This window comes from Terrapene carolina, unplaced genomic scaffold (genome assembly GCF_002925995.2).
Source record: "Terrapene carolina triunguis isolate 2854851 unplaced genomic scaffold, T_m_triunguis-2.0 Scaffold234, whole genome shotgun sequence".
Lineage (NCBI taxonomy): Eukaryota > Metazoa > Chordata > Testudines > Emydidae > Terrapene > Terrapene triunguis.
Window position 1 is genome coordinate 7,575,542 of NW_020664585.1, and position 26,993 is coordinate 7,602,534.

The window sequence follows — 26,993 nt, forward strand, 5'->3', positions numbered from 1 at the left end:
CTTTGTACATAATGCCTGAAACAAAAAAGCTACATTTTAATATTAATTAATCTCTGAAGGTTCTGTTCCCTCCAGACACTTTTTCTCTACATAAAATAAATAACTTTCACTTTGTATATACCCACTTTTGTTTTAACATTTACATTATCCTCAGTTTTACACTATCTACACACAAGAAAATGTTAACATCTCATCTGCATTTTGAAAAAAAATGTACATATCATGCCTTGGTTTGTGGACTCTTCTTTCAGAGTAAGACTGAACTTTGTAAAGGCCATATCCAAATTTGCAAATACGCTTTGTGATCATGGTTTGGTTACTTTACAGAATGGACTGCAACTTGCTTCTAAGTCAGATGGCAACAGTTTGGTACAATATTCAACTAGCAAAAAGCTATGACACAATTCACATTTTTACCCAGTAGCTTTGGATATACATTCAAGGTAACTAGGCTGAGTCAGCAGAAAGGGAAGTAATTTTTTCAGTAGTAAAAATCTGTAGGTATGTTCTGTAATATGATAATTATCAAAGATGAATGGCGTAGTAGTTTGCAATGAGGCTAAGAGTAAGTGAGATGCACTGTTAGTGGGTGGATCTGTTAAAGCTCCATCAACCTGGACATTCTCAGTAGTTAAACACTGTCCTCTTTATATCACTGTAGGGATAGAGCACACATTCTAAATTAGTTTTGAAACTTGAGGTTTAAGCAGTAGTCCTGAAATAAGATTTTTGATGCCTGGATGAGTTATGTCTGCCTACTGCAGCTCTGAGCCAGTTAGCAGAGCAGTGTTCACAGTGCTGTGTGTCTCGGTGCAGAAGTGCTGCACTTAGTACTGAAACAGTTAATAAAATGAAGCAGACAGTCTAAAAAATCTGTTATAAATAAGATCCTTGTAAGTAGAAAGTGATATAAACATAGTATATTGTGGTGGAGGAGAGCAGGATAATGTGCTATGAATATAAAATCTTCATGTGAAATAGGCAGGTGGGAGCCCCAAATATCCCAGTGTGGATATTTCCCATACCCCAGTTGGTGTGTGCAAGAAGGAAGCTGCACCCTTCACCGAGGCTGGAAATTCAGAAATCCTGGCTAGTTTGACCTGGGAGGGGGCAGGGCTTTCAGGCAACCCCTCTGTTCTAGGCACTGTTCTCTCTGCTCCTCCTTAAATTATGTCCTTCACCTTTGAATACCTTGTGGCTGACAATCTCCTCTTCTGCAGTGGTCGGTAGGGGGTGCTAGCAAGCAGCCCAGCACATTGTCCTGCAGACTGGAAATGTCACCTCTGCAGTGCTCCCAGACCCTGGCATGCTCAGTGCAAGAGAGAGATTCAAGTCATGGCAGCGCACCAAACCATCAGCTCAGCCACATCCACTGAAAGAGAGGCTAGGAAAATTAAGATATGGCCTTTTCTTAAGCTTGTGCAACTTAGTTGGCACACTTCCTTACAATCTCCTTATTGGTGGAAAAACTTCTACACAAATTTATATATATATAATATATATGTATATATATACACACACCCTGGCTTAGTAATATTTAATTGTCATGCACTACAAACAATTAGGTGTAGCTACATGAGATGGTAACAGGTCTCCATTCTAAAAATTATCAGTGCAAAAACAATGAGGTTTTACAGTTGAATAACTACAGTTAAAAGAAGCAAGTCTAATTCCCGTGAAAGCTGTTACTGATATCGGAGAGAACCTGGGAAGAAGAAATGTCTCTGAGTTGGGGATAGTGGTGAAATATTTGGACTCTGCATTTTGATGACAGGAAATGCAGTGTAATCTAGCTGTTGAGTACTTTCAGACACTGCAAATATATGGTGGTTAGTTTCTGAAATAATATACAGCAGTAATACTTGGAGAACTATACAGTAAAGTAAGTGGCTGATGTTTTTAACAGCTAAAACAAAACTCCTTGTTTTTTTTAATAGCTTAATGCATTAAATTCCATCACCTTTCAAAATGTTTAAAACACAAACAAAAAACTAATGACCCCACTTTCTAGAGCATCAATCTGCTGACATACGGCTCCTACCAACAGCAGTTGACACTTCGTTAATGCCTTGCTGATATACATCCTCCTGGGTACAAAGTGGATAAATTCTAAGCTCTCTGTACATGTAAAACACTTGATTGCTTCACCCAGTGCAGAAGAAGCCTCTCGTTTCAGCCTCTCTGCACCTTGGAAATGACATACTTAGTTTAAAAACACACAAAAAAGTACTGGTATCCAGCAGCCTCTTTCAGTCTGGCTAATGGAACAACCCAAGTGAAAGGTCTAACCAGACTTCTTCTCCTTCCACCCCATGGCACTGAGGATCACACTCAGTCACGTGTATCTGATTGATGGCTAAGAAGGTGAGGGAGGCACATATTTACAGTCACTAAACCTGGATAAGAAAAGGAGGCAGAAGAGAGCATAGTCTTGATCTGGAAACTGTGTTTTCCCCCTTGGTTCCCTAATTTCAAATGGTTTTTCAGGCTAGTGCTCTGCAAACCCAACACGCCATTTTAAGGCCTGCACATTCCATGTGGAAAATACACCAGCCTTTCCTCCTAGCATACCATGTTGTTGTTAGAGAGTAGCACCATATTTACCCTTCCATCTCACACTGCTGGCCTTGTCCTTTATTCCTTCTGTTTCTCCTCTGGTGGCTGTGGCCGACTGTCACTGGCTCCTGGCTGGCTCTACTTCTGACCTAAAGTGCCAGATTCCAGTTTTGAGGCTGCGCTCCGGCCCCAGCACCCAGTGGCAATGCTCATGCTTCTTTGGCTACGCTCCCGCTCTCTCTCCCTATCGCTGTCTGACTGGCTCTGCGTTCGTTCAGGTCTGTGGCTGGCATTCCCGGTCGTCCCCGGGGGCTGTGAGGAGATGGTACGTAGCAAATGGTTCCTCTTGCGCAGGAAATCTGGCTGGCTGGGGAGACCAAAGCTGCCTTTTCTCAGTGCCATCCGGGTCGTGTTTTTAGCAGGCCGGGAGCGATGGTTATACTCCAGCTGGGCAAGGTGGGCTGCGTACCCCTCAGTAATGAACTGTGAAACAATAGGTCAGGGGGTTTACAGGACACAGTCAACTTGAAATCAAGCAACTTTCAAAAAAAAAAATGGAGTCACAGTCGGTTCAGATCCCACATCTGCCTTCAAGTCCCTCTGCCAATTGCGGTTTGACAATCACTTTCTTAAATGTTTCTTTCCCCTGTTGCTTTGTGGAAATCCCACAAAAACAGCAGAGGGAACTGACTGAGGAGGCAACCGACAGGGACATATGGTGCTGTCACATGCACAAAGGAAACTAGCTCTACAGAGAACTGCCCCGTTCTGATCTTCTGCTTTACTCAGCCTACATAACAGCAGGGACAAGTTCAGACAAAAGGGGGATTTTTAAGTGGACACGACTTCATTAAAAAAAAAAATCTAATTATATAACACTACAAAACACAATGCAGTGGAACAGCAACTGATATTTTCACTCCATTATTTCCATAGTGGTGATGCATAAAGCAAGGAACCCTCACACCTCTCAGGGAGATGCGGAGGGATCCTGGTGTGTGGGAACTTCCTCTTTACAAAACAGTCTGATCTTGCTTCTGGTGAAGTTAGTGGGTACGTCCAGATTACCCGCCAAATCGGCGGGTAGTAATCGATCTATCGGGTGTCTAAACTCCCACTGACTCTAGTAGGGGCAGCATCAGCCACTTTAGTGTTCTACAGACGAAATAACCTGGATTCCTACCTGACACTGGTGCTGTAATTTCTTGGTTGGTCGGCCAACGATATAGATGTGCGTGGGTGGCAAACTAATGGCGCTGTACACCGAAATATCCTTAGTGGATCCGTATGCGGCGTGGATCCTCATGTGGAGCTGTGGGAAGAGGGAACAAGTTTATGCTAGGACACTGCTCAGACACAGCGATTGTAGGAATATCCAGTCAAGAGGGCACTGCAAGTCCCACCTGGACAGTGCTCTGCAGAATTATGTACTAATTAACCAACAGCAGTGCTGAGAGTTTGTACTATAGGCTGATTACTGTTCTAGCTGTACTACAGAATACAAGGGCAGAATGAAGTTAGGAACTACACTCGGAATGTAGCTATGTTTACCTAATGTCCTTTCTTTGTGTGCCAGGCTCCACAGCTCTGTTCCAAGGATTTTTATACACACTGTAGCCAGGGAGGGAGCATTTTTCAATTATATTCAGTAACTATTTACATGCATCTGACGAAGTGGGCATTCACCCACGAAAGCTTATGCTCCAATACATCTGTTAGTCTATAAGGTGCCACAGGACTCTCTGTTGCTATTTACATGAAGAATTCCCTTCCACTGAGAGACCGCCGCATGCAACACTGGCTTGGAGGCTGGGTTAGCCAGACTGCATCTCTAATTTTGTTGGATTTTGAGGCGGTTTAGACAGACAACTATGCATATCACCTTGCATGATGCACTGGATTTTTCTACCCATAAGTAGTTACTGCTCTGTTCCCACAGAGCAGAAGATTTCATTTACCATTTAGCCAGACATTTGAGAAGATCATTTTGCAGCTGTGGAGGTGGGGCTCTGCAGGAGGAGGTGCTTATCCTGCATGGACCCATCTGGTTCTGCCTGCAGAGCTGCAAGCTGGCCAAAGACCCACTGTAGCAAATCTGTGACCCTTAGTGCTCTCTGGAAAGGTAGATTTCCAACAAGGGATAATAATATAGCATCTTCTGTAACAAGGGGGTTCCAAAGACAGCTCACTCTTGACATTTTCGACTTAGATTTCAAGTTACAGGCTGATTCCAACAGTCATTGTGTTCAGTATTTAATGATGGGCTTTCATTTTGTCAAGGTGGTGGGAGAATAAGGCACAGTGGCCCTAGAATAATGGACATTATATAATAATAATAATAATAATATATGGAGATATCCTATCTCCTAGAACTGGAAGGGACCCTGAAAGGTCATCAAGTCCAGCCCCCTGCCTTCACTAGCAGGACCAAGTACTGATTTTGCCCCAGTTCCCTAAGTGGCCCCCCTCAAGGATTGAACTCACAGCCTTGGGTGTAGCAGGCCAATGCTCAAACCACTGAGCTCACTATGCTTGACAATGGCATATGTGATCCAGTGGGCTAGATAACTTTGGGATCACCAAGGTGGCCCCATTAAGTAGCCCTGATTTATCACTGAAATAAAGGGGAAATTCGAACAACCTAGGTCTGAGACATGATAAAAGCCCATCAGTTACCAGGCTGAAATATGACATTATGGAAATCTGTCCAAAGACTGCACTTCGCAGTCACATTGCTATCAGAGCTTGAAAAGCCCTGACAGTGACATTTGCTCCAATCCCAGAGGCCAGTGTAGAATCAGTCCCCTCAACATATTTTCTAGTATTCAGCCCAGTCCAGTTTTAAATGTCACAAGCTAAAAAGCTTCCACCACTTCCCCCCGGACACTGTTCCTACAACAAGTAGATCTCATGGCCAGGAAGTTTTTCTGGTATTCAGCATAAATGTTGGCTTTCTTAATTCTTTGAAGCCACTCCTCCCAGTTACAGCCCTAAATAACTCCTTTCCCTCTTTGCAATTTACACCCTCCTCATGCAGTAGACATTTAGCATGTCCCATTCTGAGTCATCCTATACCCAAACTGCAGATACAGTATATGCTCTTGTGATCTTTCCTCCAGCTTGCTGATCATTCTTGTTGCCCTTTTCTGCTCTCTCTCCCCTCAGGTAATGTATGCAGTATGACCTTGGGGGGTCCCCACAGGCGAAGAGTACACTGTGCTAGTCTTTAAAAACAGAGTCTGTGCAGTAGGTTTTATTTTGTACTTCATTCTCCACTCTCTCTAACAACCTTTTGGATTGACTGGGTTTAACTGCATGCAGTAAAGTTGGTGCCTTTCTATTGCTTTCACATTTATTACACTGTCTGGTCTCCTTGGCACCAACAGCCTCTATAAAAGTTGCTGGTTAATTTCCATGCTGAGTGAGAGCCAGATCTTGTGAGGGGAACATTTGAATGGGGTTGTGGATACTCTGGGCCTTGCAGAATAGGGAGTACAAACCAAGCAGTTAACTCCTATTTACTTCCTTGGTTGTGCACCTGCTACAAAGAGTATGCACAGCCTTTGCTGGAGAGAGGCAAAGTGATCTCATGGTTAGAGCAGAAAACTAGGACTCCTGGGTTCTAAGCCTGGCTTTTCAGATGATCCTCTCTGTGATGGGCAACTCAGCTCTGTGTCTCAGATTCTCTCTCTGTAAAAGGGGGATAATATTTACCTACATCAGAGGTGTTGTGAAGGATGGGTGATAGATAGCAATAAAGTGCTTTGAGATCCTCCAAGGGAAGGCGCTGTAGCAGTGCCATATCATCATCAGTTGGCTGCTGCCGGGCAAACTCACATGTTCTGATATGCCTGACAACATTAACGTCTTAGCAAGGGATGGATTGAAGTCCTGCCATCTCTTGTGACATTCACTGATCTGTCAAAGCCCCTCTCTAGCTGCTCTGCTATCACCTGAACCAGCACTTTCTTCCCATCACTACATGCATCACCCTAAACTATTCCAATTCTCACCAACCCAAAGCAGTGAGAGATGGAGACCTGGAGGTCTTCTTAAGCCCTGCAAAGCACTGCCAGGGCAGGCCAGTCTTCAAAAGATAAAGGAAATTATATGGCACTTCTATAGAATCCTGCATCCAAGGATCTCAAAGGACTTCACTAACATTCAACTACAGGAGGAATTAACTATCTCAACTGGCATTTGGCCATGACAACAAGGTGAACAAGCCTTCTCCTGCAAAAAGCGCCAAGGGATTTCTAATGAGCACATTGGTTTTGTTTCATCTAAAGGATGGTATGCACCCTCAGCACCATGAGAGGGCATTCATTCATTAGATCCCCCACCATCAATCCTGCCTGGATGTTCCTTAAAGGTCTCTCATCCAAGTGCTAATCCGGCCCAACTCTCCAAGTAGAGATGAGTCCACCCCAAGCCCCTGAACTGGAACTTTGGATCAGAACTTGGCATCTATATAATGGACCTCACCCAAGCCCCAGATCTTAATGTTCACAAACATGGAGATTCCAGTCCAAATTTTCCCAGATAATGGGGTATTTGGATTCGGCCCAACATGGAGACAGGCTTGAATTCTGGGTTTTGGTTGGCTGCAGGTCACAATCTCTTTGACAGCCCTCTATCTATAAGGCATCCCTTTATCTGCAGATATGACAGGCATCCAGAAATGAACTAAGCAGGTGGGGAGAAAGCACAGTAATCATGATTCCCTCTAGGGCAACAGGCATTTAGTAATGGAAGCAGCAAGGATTGCAGCACAGCGCAGAATGGAGCAAACATATTTTAACTGCACAGACACCTTTGTGGAGTTAGAAAATTAAAAAAAAGGGGGTGGGGTGGCTAAAAATAAAATGAATGCAGGTTAATCTCCCACTGCAGGGCAGGACTTGACTAAGCCGGGTCAAGTGGATGAACCCTCGCTTTGCTCACATCTCAGTACAGCCCATGCTTACGTCTGTAATGAGGGTTTTCAGGAAGTTGGCCTTGTGCCGCAGTGGGTCATGGACAAGCCCATCACAGAATGAGACTATCCCATGGGGGAAATTGTGCTGTGCTAACCATGCCACCACCCTTTGCTTCTGCATATCAGGTCGGCCTGTGACATAGATAATGAGGTAGCCAAGGTCTTGCCAGTGCCTGGTGGGGAAAAAAACAACAGCGTATTATGGACCTATATTTGAGGTAGGGTTAAAATATTCATTTAATACGAAAGCATTTCCCCCAGCCCTCCCCCTGCCACTGACCTTACAACATCAACTGCGCCAGCTCTGACTTTGGGGTCACTACCCATTATAGACACGCTGGCTGCAAAGGAACCATCAATGCTGAAGACCACAAATTCCGTCCCCTTAGGTAGAACGGTGATATAGCTATCTGCATATGTGTGGTCACCCCTACAAGGAAAGGAATAGGGGGTTAAAAACAGTGGACAAACCTGGCTGAGAGATTAAAGCTACAAGGCCCATTTGCAATACCAATTCAGCAAGCATACAGTAAACGACCAGGGAATGCAGAAAATTAAGGGCCAGATCCTGCCATCACTTCACACACACAATTCTGCTAAGGCCCTACACCCCCTGCTGTGTCTTAAGGGTTAGATCGTCTCAGCTGATGTAAATCAACACAGATCCACTGATTTCAGAGTTACTCCGATTTATACCAGCTGCAGATATGGCCTGTTGTGTCTGTATCTCAGCACAAGTGGTAGAGAAGACTATCCACTGATCTGATAGGTATGTACTCAGAGAGGAAGGAAGGTCTTGTGGGTAAGGCACTGGAATAAGACTCAGGAGATATGGCTTCTGTTCCTGACTTGGCAAATCATCTTTCTGTGCCTCAGTTACCCATGTGTCAAATGGATGATGCTAATGATTTCCTACCTGGCAGTGTTATTGCAAGGATAAAGGGACAGATTTTTAAAGGTATTTAGGCACCTAAATTTGAAGATAGCTGCCGAGTGGGAGTTTCAAAAGCACCTAACCCCCACTGAGAGGCAGTGCAGGGCCTTTCCTCAATGGTAGTTGGGTACTTATGAAAATCCCACCAGGTGTCTATTAAATATCTTTAAAAATCTGCCGCAAAGTCATAAATGATACTACAGCGAGAAGCCCCACAGAAAATGCCTATATGTTAGATGAATATAATTACAGTGACTTGGACTAGCGTTGTGGGGGGCTCCAGCTTCAGTATGTTTCAATGCCTCTAGAGCAGATTTGTTCAGTTCACCAATGACAAGATGCTTTTTGGCGCTGCCTGCTCTGAAAGCCAAAAGTCAAGCTAGAGACTTTCTGCATTGTGCATCATCACTAATAACAAAGGCTCTGCCCTAAGGGGAACCTGGGCAAGTGCAAGTTTACAGTCTTCAAGGTGCGCTCAGCTGTGCAGTTCCACTGAAGACAATGAAGTTGCACATCTGGAAAAGGAGGAAAAGTCTGGCCCAGCAATTGGAACTCAGTTAACAATGCTGTTGATGATGCAGGAGGCAGAACAGAATACAGCTCTTTGTCCCATCACTGGTGCTGCAGGGTAACAAGAGTAAAATTGTTTTGTCCATCAAGTCAGCAGATCAGACTCTGATGATACAATAGGGAGAAGAGCGTTTGATAAGAACATGCCACTTTTTAAACACAGTCACTTTTCAGGTAGAATTGCACTTGACTAGTTAACATTTATTTTCTATGATTTTCTATCATGCAATCAGAATAACGGAGAAGTGTCTACAGTCTTTTTCAGAGGGTCCTGTCAAACTGGGGGCTAAGCCAAATGAGCTTAAAGCTCAGCACCTGACCACCATCTTGATGGGATATACGCCAATCCCCAGCCGCTTGTTCTCAGGGATAACGTAGGAAATCCGGCCACTGCTGTTGCTGATTTCGGTGTCAAAGTAAATCCACTCTCCAGATGGCGGCTGGGTCATGATGTGAATGTCCACCTGGGAGGCAAAGGAGGTTCAGGACTAAGGAAGTATTAAATAACTGATACTAGACAGGATCCTAACCTGGGTCTGAACATGGCATCCTCAAATCTCTCTCTAGTGTAATGCAATAGATAGGCTGGGCAAAGGGGGCTCTTAGTGGACACAGGAAAAGGTGCTTGATTGTGCAGGTAACTGGACAGTTCTCTCTTTTAATGTTTACAGATACAAAAGGAATATTGGCCAGCAACTACTACTGCCTATGTCTTTTGCTATTTATGGGCAATGCACACCTAAGGCAAATGTACCTTTTCCCCAGTGAGTGTGACCATGTCTAACGGCCCATACATAAACCTTCCTGTTAAGGTCTGGGGTCCGTCTTCATTAGCGATGGCATCATTGATTCTGTGGTTGGCTGTGACATTCTGCAGACGTCAAGGGAAAAACAGAATAAACCTAGTTAGATTCCCAGCAGAACCTCATGGCTAATGCAAAGTTGCTATAGTGATAATAATGCCAAACACATGGACAACCAGGAGTTTTTGGAGGAGTAATTTTCTTCTTGTGACATCCTCTGTCCCCCTACACTATTATATATCTATATTAAACAACACACATTTTTAAGGAAAAAAAAGTATTGTACATTTAGGACAAGACTTTTAAAGGGCCTTCTGCACTTGGTCTCCGTTTTAGCTATAGTAATTTATGGCCACATGATTTGCACCCACCATCAATTGTGGGTGTGGATCCTAATGTATTTGGCCAAGGAGCTGATGTCTGGGTGCAGTTAATTACCTAGTCATGTAAATGATAGAATTTGCACCTACAGTTAATTGATCCTGCTTATTATTTGAGAAGGGGCCTCTAACTTGGTTTCCCTGCTGCCACTCCTAACAGGCAAAATTTGAGTCTGCAAAAATGACGGTTGTCCTTTCTGGACCTTTATACATGCATATGCCATGATCTCACACAATGATACTATCACTGGCTAGTAATACTACTCCGGATCCTTCAGGCACAAATACTGTATAGTCAGGGACACAGAACACCTTGAAAATCCGATCCCTTGTGGTGCAAAATTCTGTATGTTGCACCTTCAAATCAGGAGGCAAAATGACTGTTATCGGGAGTCTGCTGACATTATTACTGGCTAAACAAACTTCCCGCTCATGGAATCAGAAAAGCTTCTCATCCTCTGGATTCAGGAACTCCAGGGAATGACAGTTACTGTACAGACAATTCAGGACACCAGACTTTGAAACAATTCCGTCTCCTTTCTTGACCTATAACCAACACTCAGTATTTTATATGGAGGAGACCTTGTGGTAGAGAGTGTCTCTCTCTTCCAGAAATCTATAACTGGGATATCTCACTGACACATCCGATTACTGCAATGCAACCTCTCCAGCCCCGTGTAATTGTGCAGTCCATGGGCAGTAACAGAGTTGTACCCATATTGATTAACTTTAAAACTGTTCTTATTACAGGCCCAAATCCAACCAAATCATGTTTAACAGTAGTTTCCCTTGGGGAGACGTAATAGAAACCCTATTACCCTTAGCTTGACATGTGTCCTCTTGCGCAGCCACTTCTCCCTGGGCTTTGAAGGAGTGAATACAGAGACCTCCTTTCCATCCAGTTCCAGAATGCTGGAGTTTTCGTGTCTCATCACCTAAGGAAAGAGCAGCCCCCATCAGCAACTCATGACGCACCTGGGCTAAAACCCAAGAGCTGCAGGAATTTCATAGTGAATGCACCCGCTGCAGCTTTAGTATTTATTCCTCTCTGCTGCGTTTGCAAAGCATGTGATGGAATCGCAGCATTTGCTGGGCAGGTGGCTTTATAGAATTTTGCTTGCAGGAAATTTGCATTGTTAGCCTACAAGATTTTTCTGGCCCTCCCATAACTGTATGATGTTAGTGATCTTTAGAGCCAGGAAAGGTTGTTGCCAGAGCTGAGTTATTAACAAGTGGGTTGAAGCTATAAAAGGGAACCTTAGACTGAGATGATAAGTAGGCACATAGGAGGGCAAGTGTGAAAGGGTTTATTGGTGAAGCATGGTTAGGACTAGAACGAGAGAGAGATGAAAAAGAAGCCGAGGGAAGCTAGAAAAGGCTGAAGAGACAGTGGACTGAGTCTGGGAAGAGTTAAGGAACAGAAAGAACTATAGGGGAGTTTAACAAGCTGAGTACAAGATGGAGCAAAGGCAACGAAGCACAGATGCTGATCACAGATACATAACTGCTAGGCTGCTAGTGTAACTCTCTTGGCTTCGCTGGGCTTATACCAGGGATGGATTTTGTCCCAGATGTTCAATTAACACAAACTGAGAGGTTGTGGCACCCCAGACCCTGCTACTTCCTTGAGACCATGTCCAAAAAGCTGCCCTTGGAAAATGCTCATTCAGCAAACACTGCAGGGGAAGAACTTTGGCACTCAGGTACTTATAGAAAACTGCCTCTTCTGTAGGGAATCCTACAGTTTGCAGCCACCATCTCGCCTGACTATGCTCCAGCCTCGCCTGCCTTCTTGCCAGGTCCTCAAGTCACATACGCATTTCCAGTCATCATTTGCTTGCCATTTCAGTAATTCAGGTCCATCTCTATCTGTTCCAACTGTGCTCGCTTGTCTGCATGTGTCATTTCCTCAGGCTTGTTCTTCAGAAGTATTCTCATCATTCCCTCCAGTCCTACTGAGTCTGCCCTTAACGGGTCTGCGCAAGCTGGACCCTACGAGGGCTAAGATCCCAGGAGGCTTCCTGATTGGGCTGGAGTCAATCCCAGTTGCCTGTCATCTAGTGTTTCTATTTAAATACATTGCACATGGCATTCTCCTGTCTTGCTTCTTGTGCTCCTCTCATTTTGATGACGACATTAGGTATTGAGCCAGGTTCAGCATTGGGCCAGCAGTGTTCTGTGATGTAGGAGACCAGAGTTCAGGAGAGGAATGGGGCTCTGGCTCTCTGGGTCCATGGAGAAGTTCCAGCACATCATACAGTGTGATGTTCCTGCACTGGAATGGGGATGAGCGGACTGACAATGAGATTTGCAAAGTGTGCAAACATTTCCTATGATAAGCTCACTATCAACCTTCAGGGACATCTGCCGGCTGGAACAAATGGCAGAGGGAAATGGGGTTATGTCCTGGGTTCACATTGCAGCTAGACTGTTCTTAGGTCAGTTCCAGAAGAGGGGAATCTCACACAGAAAACAAAAAAGGACTGGGCAGAGAGATTGCACGGAGCATTTTGAATTGTACTATGATCAGATGGTTTTTTTTCCAATTTTCTCCCAGGCCATGAAAAGATTGAAAGGGGCTCTGTCAAGTGAATAAACATATTTTAAAAACCTCACACATTCCCTCACGTGTTACCATTTGCCCCATGTAGATTAAAACTGAAGCAATCTGATAGGCCAGTTTACTTTGCAGAATTTAGACTGTTTGTTTCATTTTTCCATTTCACTCACAGCAAAACAAGACTGCTCAGTTTCACCTCCTGGTTCTCCTAATCCACCTGCCCCACCCCCAATGCTGTTGGGAATGAAAAGCTAAGGGGATGACTAAAACAATGGCCTTCACTGATGAGAAATTTAAATCATGAAAATATTTCTGATCATATTTGCGTTTATTTGTTTTAATAAAGCCTAAGGTTTTGGGCCTAAATCTACTTGATAGTTTCCTTTTAACTTTGTCCAGAATGCCTTTCAATGAGGATTAAAATCATGTCCCTATTATTAGCTTTCCAATGCTGGCATTCTAGGCTGTTGAATAAGAGGGGAGGCGGCACAGGGCCTTGGAAGAATAGGGAGGGGGTGGGGATTGAGAAAGATAACGCTCTAGAAGCAGAGGTGGGGCAACGGAGAGAGAAACAGCACTGCAGAGGCAGCCACTGCTGAGCTCCAAGGGCTTTGAATGGATGGCAAGGATATTTTTCATGCCACAAGATGTAAAGTCACACGCTGCCTTACACAAACATGTTTTCGTTGCATTCTGAGTAACTGGCTGGGCTATTTCTAGAACAGGATATTTTGTGTGTTAGATTCCTTAAGACTCTGACACACACACACACACCGTTTCCTTCCTGCAGCCGTTTAGGCGAAGTTCCCCATTGGAGCCTACTGTTCAAAATCAGGAGACATAGAATGTGAGTGCAACATTGGCCCACTGGGTTGGAAACTAGAGACAGAGCAGGGAATAAAGGTTCGAGATCGATTAATACTGGGGTACTGCAGCCACCAGTGCTAACATCCCCGTTGTTATGGAACCTACCGACAAACTTGGACGACAGCAATGAAAAAGAGTTTGCCAATAGAGGGCTATAAATAACGGAGAGCTGCAGTCAGATATGCTGCAACAGCGCTGGGGTAATTTAAACAGCTGAGCTAATACACAGCAAACCCAGGCCAATATGAGGAGCTGGATCCTACCCGGTGCTGAGTAGCTGCACAGGTGAGGATGCTAGTACTTCACTTAAGCCAGTTCAAAGGTTTAGACTACAAGGAGTTGGAGCATAAAATCAGGGTACTGGGATTAAATAATTATTCTCCATCCTTCAGGACAGGGCCCCCTGGAATTTTTTCTGGCAAAAGGGACTAATGCAACCAACACCAAAGTGGGTAGATCCCCTCTGAATGCTCCAGCACCATGCCACTGGCCATTCAGAATAAACGGGGGCAGAACCAAAACGGATACAACTGGCTCCAGTTCAGCTACAGTCTGTGGAGTGATGATCCCAGACTATCCCTTTGTACTGGGTGACCTGTCCTCTCGCTAGCGCCCGACAGAAGAGGCACCAAATGAAAAGATGTTTCCAAATCCTTATCAGGGAAAGAACTTGGGACAGGGAAAGGAAGGAGAGAAGAGACTCCAGCACACTGTGCATCTGGAAGGACACGGCCAGCGGCTTGCAATCCACAGAAGCAGCCCCCTCTCCGCTGTGATGAAAACGACAGAGAGCATCTCTGCTTGAGTTTTAGAAATGAATGATGTTGGGCCATGGCAATACGGTCACTAGAGCAGCCCTTTGGGCTCGTGTGTTTTTTCTCTGCGGATCGCAATGTTTGTGTTGCAGCGAGGGATTGTTATGCTCTGACAATGCACTGTGCTTTAAAGGTACATTGTCAACTTAATAATCTTGGCAAGAGTTTTCAAACCCTGGGGGCTAAAGTTGCGGCTTCTAAATCTATATCGAGACAACCAAAATTCCCAGGGGTTAAGCACTTGCAGCTCCCACTGACTTCAATGGGAGTGTGGTATTCAGGGTCTCTAAAAAATCAGGCTACGTTGATTTAGCTGCCTAAGCATAAATCTAGGAGCCCAACTTTAGGCCCCTGATTTGAATACATTGGCCCACATGTCACAAGCTAGCAAGTTTCTTCTTTAACTATTTATGCTCCTTGTTTACTCTTTGGATTTCTCTCCAGGTGGACAAGGGCAATCAAGAAGAATGTGTCTCCCTTTTGTTCATGGTTGTTTTCACCTCCAGGGTCTTAGTACTGCTATTTTTGGGTTTCATGCACTTCTGGGAAAACAACTATTTTCAATGTTTGTTTGTTTGCTTTAAAGGGAAATATCCCCACTGGTTTTAGAAAAAAAATGTGATTTTGCAAAATTTAAATGTGTCACCAAAGTTAAACTGAAAGAATCCAAAATGTGATGGTCGAAACCATCATTTGTTATTTACCTACCCCCATGAGAAGTAATTTGAACTGTGGTACCAAGTTCTGGATCTTGAAGCAAAAATCCGTAGTCCTCAGGGTGTTTAAGTGTTAATTTGAGAGCCCAAATGGAGGATTGAACACTTTAACTTAGCAAGCCAAGTCTGAAACTTGCACAAACTTTTCCTTCTGTTTCATTCCATGTAGGGTTTGCACCGAGAGCTTCCCTTTGAGCTTCAGGTTTGAAAGGATGTAAAAATCCAAAGCAAAGTTCAATCCAAACAGGCAAGCATCACCTGGTTTTTGCCTCAAAATCATGCAATGCTGCAAGACTATGATATGAAATGGGCCCAGATTGACTCCAAATGATTTAGATCATTAGTGAACCTCTCTCCAAGAACCTGCTCCAGTAACAAAAGCCAGCACCAAGCAAGTCATGTGTGATTTGGTGGTTTCCATGAAAAGACTGTGCATAGCAGTAAGTATTATTTGCAATGCAGCTGTCTTTGACACAGCATAGGAAGGGAAAGAAGATGGATCTGCAGTTGTGAAGTGTACATTTTTTCCCTCCATTTATACGGTGAGCCCCCGTTAGTGTCAACAAAAGTTATTCTGGAGGGTGCAGCAAGGCGAAAATAGACTCCAAAATATTTTCCAACCAAAGTTAGGCATAAGGGAGAAGAGAGAGAAGCATGAAATATTGATGGTACCTGTCTCAGCAGGAAGGAGACTACATCTGTCGATTCCCAGTAGCTTGCATGGAAGAGGTGTGGTAAGGCTACCGTCGGAAAGGCAGTCAGTGCATCGGGACAGTAAAGGGCATAGTCTATTCTTTTTGTTCCCCACCATCTGGCAGCAACTAATGAAAGAAAAGGCTTGTTAAAAAGAGAGGAGTGAGCTGTTTTAAATGTTAACCTTAGGCCATGGGTCCTTGCGCTGGGCAATTCTTTCCCCATTGATTTTATTGTTAAGATGGAGCAGACTTTGAACGGGGCTCAAAAGTATTAACGAGCCACAGAGCATGACATCTTCTTTATTCAATCAAATAGGATATCCCTGGAGGAGGCAGTAACTAGCCATTAATCCACACCCCAGGGGAATGTGAGGCACAGATCAAAGGCTGGTGACTCCATGCCCAGCCAGGGTATTAGAGGCCATTAATACATACCCTAGAGTCTCTTGTAGATACTAGAACAGCGATAATCAAAATAACTTTCAGATTAGACGGGGCATGTACATGTCATCAACGCTCCTGGGGACAGCCAGTGGGTGTCCTCGGTGCAGGATCACTCCCACTCACAGTGAGTTTGTGACAATGTGCTGATACCGTGGTGATGAGGATCTAACAAACCTCTCAATCCGTACAGCAAAAATGGAATAAAAAGAGTCTCTGCCCTGGAGGTGGGACGGGGGAGAGCCATGGATGTGTCTATGTACTGCAACCTTTCCTAGACCTGAAGAGCTCTGTGTAAGCTCAAAAGCTTGTCTCCCTCATCAACAGAAGTTGGTCCAATAAAAACCATTGCCTCACCCACCTTGTGTGTCTAATATCCTGGGACAGCCACAGCCACAACAACACTGCACACATATACCTGAGTCATTTTCAGCTCCATGGGCCTGCTTTAAGCAGAGGCTAGCAGATGCTGTTAAAGGCAAAAAACTAAACAAACAGGATGTTTCCCTTTAATTTTCACTGAGGCATAAACCCTCTCAAACCCAGAGAGTTAAAATCCCATATTTTATTATTAATATCAGAAGCAGAAGTGAACAATATAAAGGCAATGGAGTCACAGGTTAGCTGCTATGGAAAGACATGAGCGAAACACTGGGAGGGGGAAAGAGACTGGATTATGAGTAAGGCCCATGGTGAAGCATTCATCACCACCACCACCACCATTCTGCAGGCGGCCAGCCTCTTGAGGGCTACTGAAGCAACTTGCTCAGCCTCTGCAGGAGCGAGTGTCTTCACAACCAACCCTCCGGCCCAACAAGAGAACCAGCGAGGAGTCGCTAAACCCTGCAGCTCTCAGAACAGAGGCTCTGGCGAGCTTTGAGGATGGGGGCATTAAACGGTGAAGCTAAGGACGAATCTCCAGGCTTCATCAGCATCTACTGGGACAGGGGCTACAGGGGAAGCCGGTAGCTACAGGGTAATTTAAAACCCAGCAGAAAAGTCAATGACCGTATTTTAATACCAAGTCATTCTCTCTTCTAGTAACAGAGCCACACTGCAGGGATATCAATGGGAGTGAGGTGGTGACGCGGAAGTGCTCAATGGGGGCAGTTTGCACACAGATCACCACCAAAACACAAGGAACAGCCAGTCAGATCCTTCAACTAGTCCAGAGGGTTCCCAACTTCTTCCCTGTAAAATGGATCCACATTCCCTCCCATGCCCCACCCCCACTGCCCAGATCCCACTCCCCAGTGTTGCTCTTCAGAATATCTCCTTCTGCAAGACCACAGTTTGAGACCCACCGGCAGCCCACAAGTGACACCTGGCCAGTGGCTGTCACACTTACCCGATAGGGGCACTGCCACGGTTTAACCCCACATTGAGCGCCATTGTAAATAACCACGCGATCACCTTTTCAAATGGGTCAGACCGAGAGCACTTCAGCGCATAGATTTCAGTGCCAAAAGCAAGAGGCTGACTTTCTAGATGCAGGCAGCCTTGAACTCCCACATGGCTTTGTGATGAAAAAGCACCCACAGAAGGAGATGTAGAGACCCCAGAGCAGTGGTGTTAGGAGGAGTTACTTCTGCATGCAAGTAGCAAGCTGGGGCTTGGACAAGGAGCTTGGGATTCCGTAGAACAGCTTTGCTGGTTCTCTTGAGATCATTCTCCAATAAGGCACCAGACACAAAAATGAGACAGCTTGACATGGGAGGGGATGTGATAGCTGCCACCAAGCAGACACCTCATTTGAAAATCTGGGCCCAAGGGAAGAGTTGCCCACTCTCTCCACAAATGAGCAGATGACTCCTCTGCAGGCTGTCCTGGCAGGAGCCACAGCAGGGTGATCTGAGGTATGGCGTTGGTATGTGCATACGCCCCCTGGTCCAGCAATGGTGGCTATGAACCAGGCTTCCCCAGGCCAACTATCCCTGATTCTAGCAAGAATAATGGGCAGGGTATTCTGCTGGCAGCCAGAATACAGGTGCTGCCTTTTCTGAGTATAGGTGTGCCAGTTCCGTTACTCTGCTTTCCCTGCTCGGCCCAGGATTTGACACACAACGGCCATTTATACAGAGATTTTGACCTATCAAAAGACATGATCTTCTGCTTGCGTTTCTGGCCATGGAATCACCAGTTACTGGTAAAGTCCCAGTTACTGGTAAAGATCCAACTTTCCATTTCTCATGAAAGTCCTATTCTCGGTTAATTTCAGATTCTTTGTACAGATCAGCCAGGAGTAAGGCCTTCGTGCTAGGAAGAGATTGCAACAGGGGCTATGGGCCAGTGCGGTTGCTCCCACGTGTCTTGTCTACAAGCGTTTGTGCCATCGCCAGCTGTTAGCAGTGCTGCTGTTACTCTTTCAAGCAATATGAAAACAAGTATTTGTTAAATAGGGCTAAGTTTGCGAGGGCCCTTGGTGAAAGGAGAAAGCAAACAGATTTCCTCTGGAGAAGAGAACTGCCCTGGTTAGATGATGTAGGAGATTAGCTGGATAGATAAGTCCCCTCTCCAGAATACCTTTCTTGATGTCCAGATCTGGTATTTGTAGAATAGAGTCCGGATCCCAACTTGATGGCCCCTCAAGCCTTCTTCCTAAATGATTCTGGGGTATTTCATGTTTACGTTGCCTACGTCTCTTGGGCGAGGCTTGGGTGGGGGATTTGTGAGGGAGGGCAAGTTGGGACAGAAAGCTAAATCCTCCTCTGGCATGGTTAAGACGATTTTTGTTTTCTAAAGGAACAAAATTAAAAACACACACACACAAACAAAAACCCACACTTATTATCACAGCACGCACATGCAGAACACATCAGTTTTGTCCTCTAGCAATTAACATTATGATGGAAAAGACACATGGATTAAAGGAACGAGATTGCGATCCTATGTGTGGGAACTATTATTTTGGAGTTGAAATTAAGCATTTACATCTGTTTCCTTATAAAGAGATGAAGGCTGACTACCTGCCACCTTGAGTAGCCTGTCTTTATGGTGGAAATCTAAGGAGGTATACAGCTGGGAATCTTCTTTCCCTAACTCAATGGCTGCAAAGCTGCTGCCACTGTTGATAGGATGTTGCTTTTCCATGGGGAGGAGGGGTTAAGCCTGTGCATGCACAGTTAGCTATCCCCCACCACTCTACAGTGCCATGAAGAGGGAACTCCCCGGGAAGCAGGCTGTGGAGGCCCGTGTTGCGGATTCTCACTGGACTTCACGCAACGGAATCACAGTGGCTTGTTCCCAGTATCTGAAGCTGGCCCTGGAAGGGATATAGAAATGGAAATGTATTTGGAAGGCCTAACTCAAGTGCTTGCTGAGGACGGGCCCTTTCACAATGAGACAAAGTCAAAACCTTCAGTGCTACATTTCTGGCTCTCGAGGCCATCTGTGCAGGAAGACAAAAATCATGTTGCAAACAGAAGTCTTAATAATCAAACAAACGGGGGTGGGGAGGTCAACTTCTCTTTTCAGCAGCACATGCAGAAGTGCCCCTGAAATGAAGGAGGGAAGTTAGTTTTAAGAGGGCGTCTTTCAGTCCAATACAAAAGCACCAGCTTTCACCTGACGAGCTAGATTCTGCTTTCTCCATTAAACTCCATCAATCCCACTGAGGTCAGTGGGGTTATGTAGGCATGAGCAAGGGCACAAATTGTTCCCACCTTCGTATAATGAAGGCACCTGGCAGTCTGAAGAGAGCTGGCCAAATCCATCCTCTGGTGTAACTCCATCAGAGCTTGTGGCTTAATGAATTTGACCCACGCTGTCTGCAAAGCTTCACTTCCTCAGGGAAGGGAAATGTTGGATATTTACACGAAGGCTTTATTCAGCTTGTCAACACCTGAGGGCAGCAATCGCCTCATTCTGTGCTTGTGTAGGCCCCAGCGCACTGGGGCCCTGATCCTGACAGGGACCTTGGGGCGCTACCATGAGATACATCTTTAATAATCAACCCTTAACAACAACTCCTCCAGGATTTACCTTCCTGACTGGCTGAGCTCAGCAATTACCCCGGGGTGTGAAACGTGCACAAAACAAACCCCCTGGTAAGGAACCTTCTATCCAGACAGATTAACATGTAGCAAGGCAGAACACATTTTATTGTGCAGTCCCACGGTGTGTTTTGTGCATTTGCTCTGATATGATAAACAAAAAATCCTCTCCTTAAGAAAGGAAAACCCCATTTGTTAAAGTGCAGGGAATTTATTCTCGCCACACACTGACATCTGGCCAAAGAAAATAAGAAGCTACTCAACCCCATTGTGACATATGCACAAAAATGTTACTTGGCATAAACACGGGGTGCATGAGAAATCCTAATCCTAATAATACTAGGAACTTATATATACTGCTTTTCATGGTCGAAGTATTTTAGATGCTTTAACTGATTCATTGTCACATGCCCATAAGGAGGGTAATATTATTATTCCTGTTTTACAGATGGGGAAACTGAGGCAGAGTGATTCCATGACTTGCCCAAAGCTACAGAGGGAGTCAGTATCAGAGACAGGAGGAGGATTTGGGGACTCCTATCTCCCAATCCTGCACACAGACCACGCACTGCACTTGGCCGAGCGCTCAGAGGAGGTATGTGCCCATATCCAGAACAGCAGGTGCCCCCTTTGTTTGTGGTTTAAAGCTGGAATAGTCAAAGATGCAGGAGAGAATTGGGCAGATTTCAATGGCAGTCAGGAACATACAAACCTTGGGCTCTGTTGAATGTCCCAGCCTACACATTTTACTTCACATTATGATATTTACCTCAGGAGGAACTAAAAACCTTAGTGTTTAATTATAAACGTCATAGTTCAAAGCCTAGTGGTCCACTAAAGGTGACATGCACAAGTATTTTTTAAAACTGGGATTGTGCCTTTGGTGTTTTTGGCTTCCTTCCAGGTTCTCAATTTTTTTTTTCTTTTTTAAAAATTCTTTTTGGGTTTTTGCCTTAGCAGTATCAGGAACATCAGCCAGAAAAGCTAGACCAGCCCAACACTGATTTGTTGGGGTCGCAGAGAATGTCTATTGTTAACACTCACACCTTAATAGAGAGGAGGAAGAGGGTGAATTTTTAGCAAAGGCTGCCTTTCTCCAAAAGATTTCTTAGTCATTGAAGTTAAATGCGCCTTGACAAAAAAATTTTTTAACTCAATCTGACGAAAAACCACTTCCACACTCAGTTGCTCAGCTTTGGTTCTTGTAATGTCATCATTTTGCTAATTCTCTAGTCCTCCGGGCAAAATATGAGTGGAATTTCTAACGTGTAAACCAAACAACAAGAAAAACTTCAGTTCCCTCCCCCCAGCCTTTTTTTTTTAAAACAGAAAGCAGCCCAAAAAAGGGACACACACACCCATTTTCTTCCCTTTGCACATTACCTTTAAATAATACGTGATGTGCCACCTGTCAGATCTTACATTATTTATTGAAAAGTGCTGATCATATACCAGTTGCATAGATCACAATTATCAACTGAAGACTAGACATACCATTTGATTCCTTAATGATGCACAGGGGCCAATAGTTGTTCAAGGTTATCAATTATCTTTTATACATGAACAATTTATGCCCATAATCACTCCAACATGCATAATATAGTGGCAGTCCACTGTATTATAATTGTAGGCATCTGTTCTTCCTAAGGGTGCATTAACAATGTGTCATTGACAATGATAAAATTGGGCTTAGGTGGAATAGTTCCAACTTCTTATTAATCAGTGAAAACAGCCTCAGACAAGCAATTACATTCGTTATCCTCCCTCACTGCAAGGCGCCCAGCTAAAAGCAGAGACCAACTCTTGCCATCAAATTCAGATACGGGATTTAAACAGCCCCAGACATTCTGGTTCAGCCCCACCTCCAGTGATAAAGTTAGCCTGTCTAAGTCTTCAGCAATGTTTGACTCCTCATTGCAGGAATTCATGTAAACCTTGTAGGGCTCAAATCTTACCTATTCCAATCCTACCTGTGGAACGCCTGCTAATGAGGGCGCACTGTATTTTAGGAGAATACATTTAAACAAAACATGCAACTATTGTAACAAGAAATTAAGAGGACAAACAGCCTGATGGTTCACCCATGAATATCTGAAATAAGGGACCTCCATTTCTGCAGACATCAGTTTCAAAGGTGCAAATTAGATCAGTTTGCCCACTGGGGGGGGAAAAGTCGGTCAAACTATTGCATTCACACCCCAATTCCAAAGGACAGGTGGGTCTAACACAACTACAAGAAGTTATTACATTGGTATAGATAATAATAAATAGTAACACCACCACTCAGATGTAAGTATGTATATTCTTCTTGATATTCAGGCAGGGATCAGCTTTACAATGGATCGGAGAGCTCCATCCTTTGCAATAGACAAGGAAGCTGTTTTCCTTTAACAAGGAGCAAAATGCTTTTCAAAGACCACCCTTGGCCATGCAGTCTGATGTTCTGTGCTGCTATTATTAGACTTAATTAAGCAAGCAATGGGGAGGACCGGCAGGTGTTATGACTGACCCTCACCAGGAAACACTGTCAACAGCAGGAAATACCCTCAGTGTCCTATTCTCCCCAATCCTTTGTATCTGATAACACTGCACAGCGTGGAGTTTGAAGGATCATGGAGCAATACAGTGGCTAACTCCAAACCAGGCTATATGTTAAAAAAACACACACAAAATAAAGACAGTTCTACAGGTCTATCCTATACATTGAGGTCAGCCTGGTGTGTGGTGCTGCTACTTTAGTGCTACAGTGAGAAGAAATCTTGGAGGGTGCGAAACACTTACTGTTAGCTATGTTGGAAGCAGTGTAACTGTCTGCCATTCCTGAGACCTGGCTGGCAATGCTGATCTCACTGGCCCTCCGGAATCCCCTGAACTGAGGGGTTGTAATGGGGGTGGAAAGGGACGCATTTTCCATGAAGACTGCACCATGAGACTGAACAACATCTGCTATGAAGTCGAAACAGGGAAATCAAAATATTAGACCAACAGACAGAGACCAGGCAAGACGAAATCAAGAGGAGAAAAGGAGGCAAACAAGGCAAGGATTGGCTTTCAGATGCAAAACCTTTCAAACCAATTGGAAGGAAAACACATTTAATCTCAGCTCTATTTTGAAAAGAAAGAAAAGGCAAAAGGAGAGTTGGCATCTAGCATCTCATTGTCCGATTGAGAAAAGCAAAAGAATCAGTTTAAACCCAAGCAAATCAGGAAAGGTTTGCTTGAGCAGCAAGAATAGAAAGATGTGTCATGCAGACTCATGTGAATATATACAGCTTTATATATTCAGTTTAGCCAGAACAATGGGGGGAAAGGGCGGAAGGTAAAAAACTGAATTTAGGAGATACTAGTTTTATAGCATCTTTTAAAGTAAAGGGGAAAGTTTCCAGGGGAGATATTGTCATGCCAGTGTGGGCCTCATGTTGGACTTGTAGTTAAGGTGTGTTTACATTGCAATCCAAGGTGTGATTGCAGCTCAGGCAGACATACCCAGGCTAGTTTCAACCTACATAGCCCGGCTAACAGCAACGAAGACGCAGCGGCCCGGGCTTTAATGTGGGCTGTACAAGCCCACCCAAAACCTTGGGGACGTACTAGCGTTGCTGGCCTGCACCAGGATTTGTGCCACTGTCTCTGATATTTTTAGCTGCGGTAGCTGGATTAAAGCGAGTGTGGGGCCGCCTACTCACACTGCAATCACATCTCCGGCTACGGTGTAGACGTACCCTTAGTTACTAAAAAAATACAGCCACCATTTGTGAAACTGAAGGCCTCCAGTTAGACTCCTAACTCCATATTTAGGCTTCTCAGTAAAAGTAGCCTGGGTGTTGAGCACTCAAATTTCCCTTTAATTTAAATGGGATTTGGTGGTGTTCAGCCTTTTTGAAAATCAGGCCACTTTTATTTAGGTACCTAAAATCTGGATTTAGGAGCACAACTTTAGGCCCCCAAGCTTAAAAAGTTTGGCCTTATCCTTCAGGAAGTAAACACGAGGGGAATGAGGAGTAAAAATCACACTCATATGGAGTGCGTGTGTGTACGTATGTATTATTAGTGGGAAATTAGTTCTATAATGCATGTAACTGAGAAACTGTGAGGTTTATGTGGATCTATTGGGCAATCCTGCTTTTCTGTGGGAAAAACTATACATTAAAAACACTTTAAAGCATGAGGGAGGCAGTGTTACCTAGTGGCTAGCACAGCAGATTGGGAGTGAAGGTGACTCCTGGGTTCTTTTCCCAGCTGTTCCACTGACTTGCTGTGACTCACTCAAAGCCACACTTAACTTGTGTGTCTCATTTTCCTACCTGTATTTGCTTATAACAATACCTACCCACCCTACAGAGGCATTGCAAGGCAGAATTAATTAATGTCTGTGATGCACACGGAGATCCTCAATTTAAAGAAACTATGTCCTGTAAGTGCAACATACCTAATGGAATGCAAAGCTGACATGGAAAGCAAGCAGGTGAGTTTGCACTTTTATCTGAAGTTCTGCACTGCTGCCCATCACTGGAGAATCAAAATATCGGCAACTTTATTCACAACTATCAATCGATTTTGTGCAAGCAGGCACAAAACACCAAAACAAGGAGGAAAATGCCTCCCCCGGCAACAAAAGTCAGCTGTAAATTAGGGCTGTCAAGTGATTAAAAAAATTAATTGCAATTAATCACACTGTTAAACAATAGAATACCATTTATTTAAATATTTTGGGATGTTTTCTACATTTTCACATAACACAAAATACAAAGTGTACAGTGCTCACTTTATATTTATTTGTATTACAAATATTTGCACTGTAAAAAACAAAAGAAATAGCATTTTTCAATTCGCCTAATACAGGTACTGTAGTGCAATCTCTATCATTAAAGTTGAACTTACAAATGTAGAATTATGTACAAAAAAACCTTCATTCAAAAATAAAACAATGTAAAACTTTAGAGCCTACAAGTCCACCCAGTCCTATTTCCTGTTCAGCCAATTGCTCAGACAAACAAGTTTGTTTTCATTTGCAGGAGATAATGCTGCCCGCTTCATGTGCTAAAGATTCATATGTCCCTTTATGCTTCAACCACCATTCCAGGGGGCATGCGTCCATGCTGATGACAGGTTCTGCTCAACAACAGTCCAAAGCAATGCGGGACGACGCATGTTCATTTTCATTATCTGAGTCAGATGCCACCAGCAGAAGGCTGATTTTCTTTTTTGGTGGTTCGGGTTCTGTAGTTTCTGCATTAGAGTGTTGCTCTTTTAAGACTTCTGAAAGCAAGCTCCACACCTCGTCTCTTTCACATTTTGGAAAGCACTTCAGATTCTTAAACCTTGGTTTGAGTGCTGTAGCTAGGGTGACCAGATGTCCCGATAAAATCGGGACCGTCACGATTTTTAGCTGTTTGTCCCGTGTCCTGACCGATCTCTGGTCGGGACACAATTTGTCTCGATATTTTGCTCCACTGGCAGCACTCGGCTTTTTTGTTTGTTTTTTTTGCCCCCCCCGCCCCCGCTGTCCCGATATTTTCTTCATCTCATCTAGTCACCCTAGCTGTAGCTATCTTTAGAAATCTCACACTGGTACCTTCTTTGCGTTTTGTGAAATCTAAAGCGAAAGTGTTCTTAAAATGAACAACATGTGCTGAGTCATCATCCAAGACTACTATAACATGAAATATGTGCCAGAATGCGGGTAAAATAGAGCCAGAGACATACAATTCTCCCCCAAGGAGTTGAGTCACAAATTTAATTAACACATTTTTTTAACGAGCGTCATCAGCATGGAAGCGTGTCCTCTGGAATGGTGGCCGAAGCATGAAGGTGCATACGAATGTTTAGCATATCTGGCACGTAAATACCTTGCAACGCCGGCTACAAAAGTCCCACGAGAATGCCTGTTCTCACTTTCTGGTGACATTGTAAATAAGAAGCTGGCAGCATTACCTCCTGTAAATGTAAATAAACTTGTTTGTCTTAGCAATTGGCTGAACGAGAAGTAGAACTGAGTGGACTTGTAGACTCTAAAGTTTTGCATTGTTTTGTTTTTGAGTGCAGTTATGTAACAAAAAAAAAATCTACAATTGTAAGTTGCACTTTCACGAAAAAGAGATTGCACTACAGTACTGGTATGAGGTGAATTGAAAAATACTGTTTCTTTTATCATTTTTACAATGCAAATATTTGTAATAATAATAATAATATAAAGTGAGCAGTGTACACTTTGTATTCTGTGTTGTAATTGAAATCAATATATTTGAATATGTAGAAAAACCATCCAAAAATATTTAATAAATTTCAATTAGTATTTTATTGTTTAACAGTGTGATTAAAAAAGTGATTAATCGCGATTAACTTTTTCATAGCGATTAATTTTTTTGAGTCAATGATGTGAGTTAACTGCTATTAATCGACAGCCCTACTGTAAATTATTTATTTCAACGGTGTGGGAAATGATCTAACCGGAAATTAAATATACTTGGATGTGGTCAGTCTGGTGTTGTATTAGCAAGCGCACAAATGAGTCATCTAAATATTGATCCGAGAAGCCCATATGCCTAGTGCTACTGACTTGCTAACTGGAACTCCAAACATTTGTACTTTCTTAGATACCTGCAGTTAACACAGGCTCTGGCATACAACTGACGTGAACTCTGCCGCTCGGACGGGAAAGAGAATGGCTGAAAGTAGTAGAGCAA

The 26,993-nt window shown here is 43.9% G+C and overlaps 1 protein-coding gene across 6 annotated transcripts in view; it reads right to left on the reverse strand.

Annotated features, from left to right (window-relative positions):
• Positions 1-951: 951 nt before the first annotated feature.
• PITPNM2 (phosphatidylinositol transfer protein membrane associated 2) overlaps positions 952-26,993 on the reverse strand; it is a 197,860-nt gene continuing 171,818 nt past the window's right edge. For 4 of the 6 annotated variants that reach the window (XM_024196154.3, XM_024196149.3, XM_024196150.3 and 1 more), the window contains 10 exons: positions 23,089-23,253; positions 18,839-19,051; positions 15,852-16,000; positions 11,040-11,156; positions 9,793-9,909; positions 9,354-9,502; positions 7,815-7,964; positions 7,524-7,707; positions 3,740-3,868; positions 952-3,039 (listed from right to left, as the gene is read on the reverse strand). In XM_024196154.3, coding sequence (XP_024051922.1) covers positions 2,695-3,039; positions 3,740-3,868; positions 7,524-7,707; positions 7,815-7,964; positions 9,354-9,502; positions 9,793-9,909; positions 11,040-11,156; positions 15,852-16,000; positions 18,839-19,051; positions 23,089-23,253 — 1,718 coding nt within the window. In that variant the 3' untranslated portion in view covers positions 952-2,694. The remainder of the gene's footprint in view (positions 3,040-3,739; positions 3,869-7,523; positions 7,708-7,814; positions 7,965-9,353; positions 9,503-9,792; positions 9,910-11,039; positions 11,157-15,851; positions 16,001-18,838; positions 19,052-23,088; positions 23,254-26,993) is intronic. The other 2 variants (XM_024196153.3, XM_024196155.3) reach the window with 2 other exon arrangements.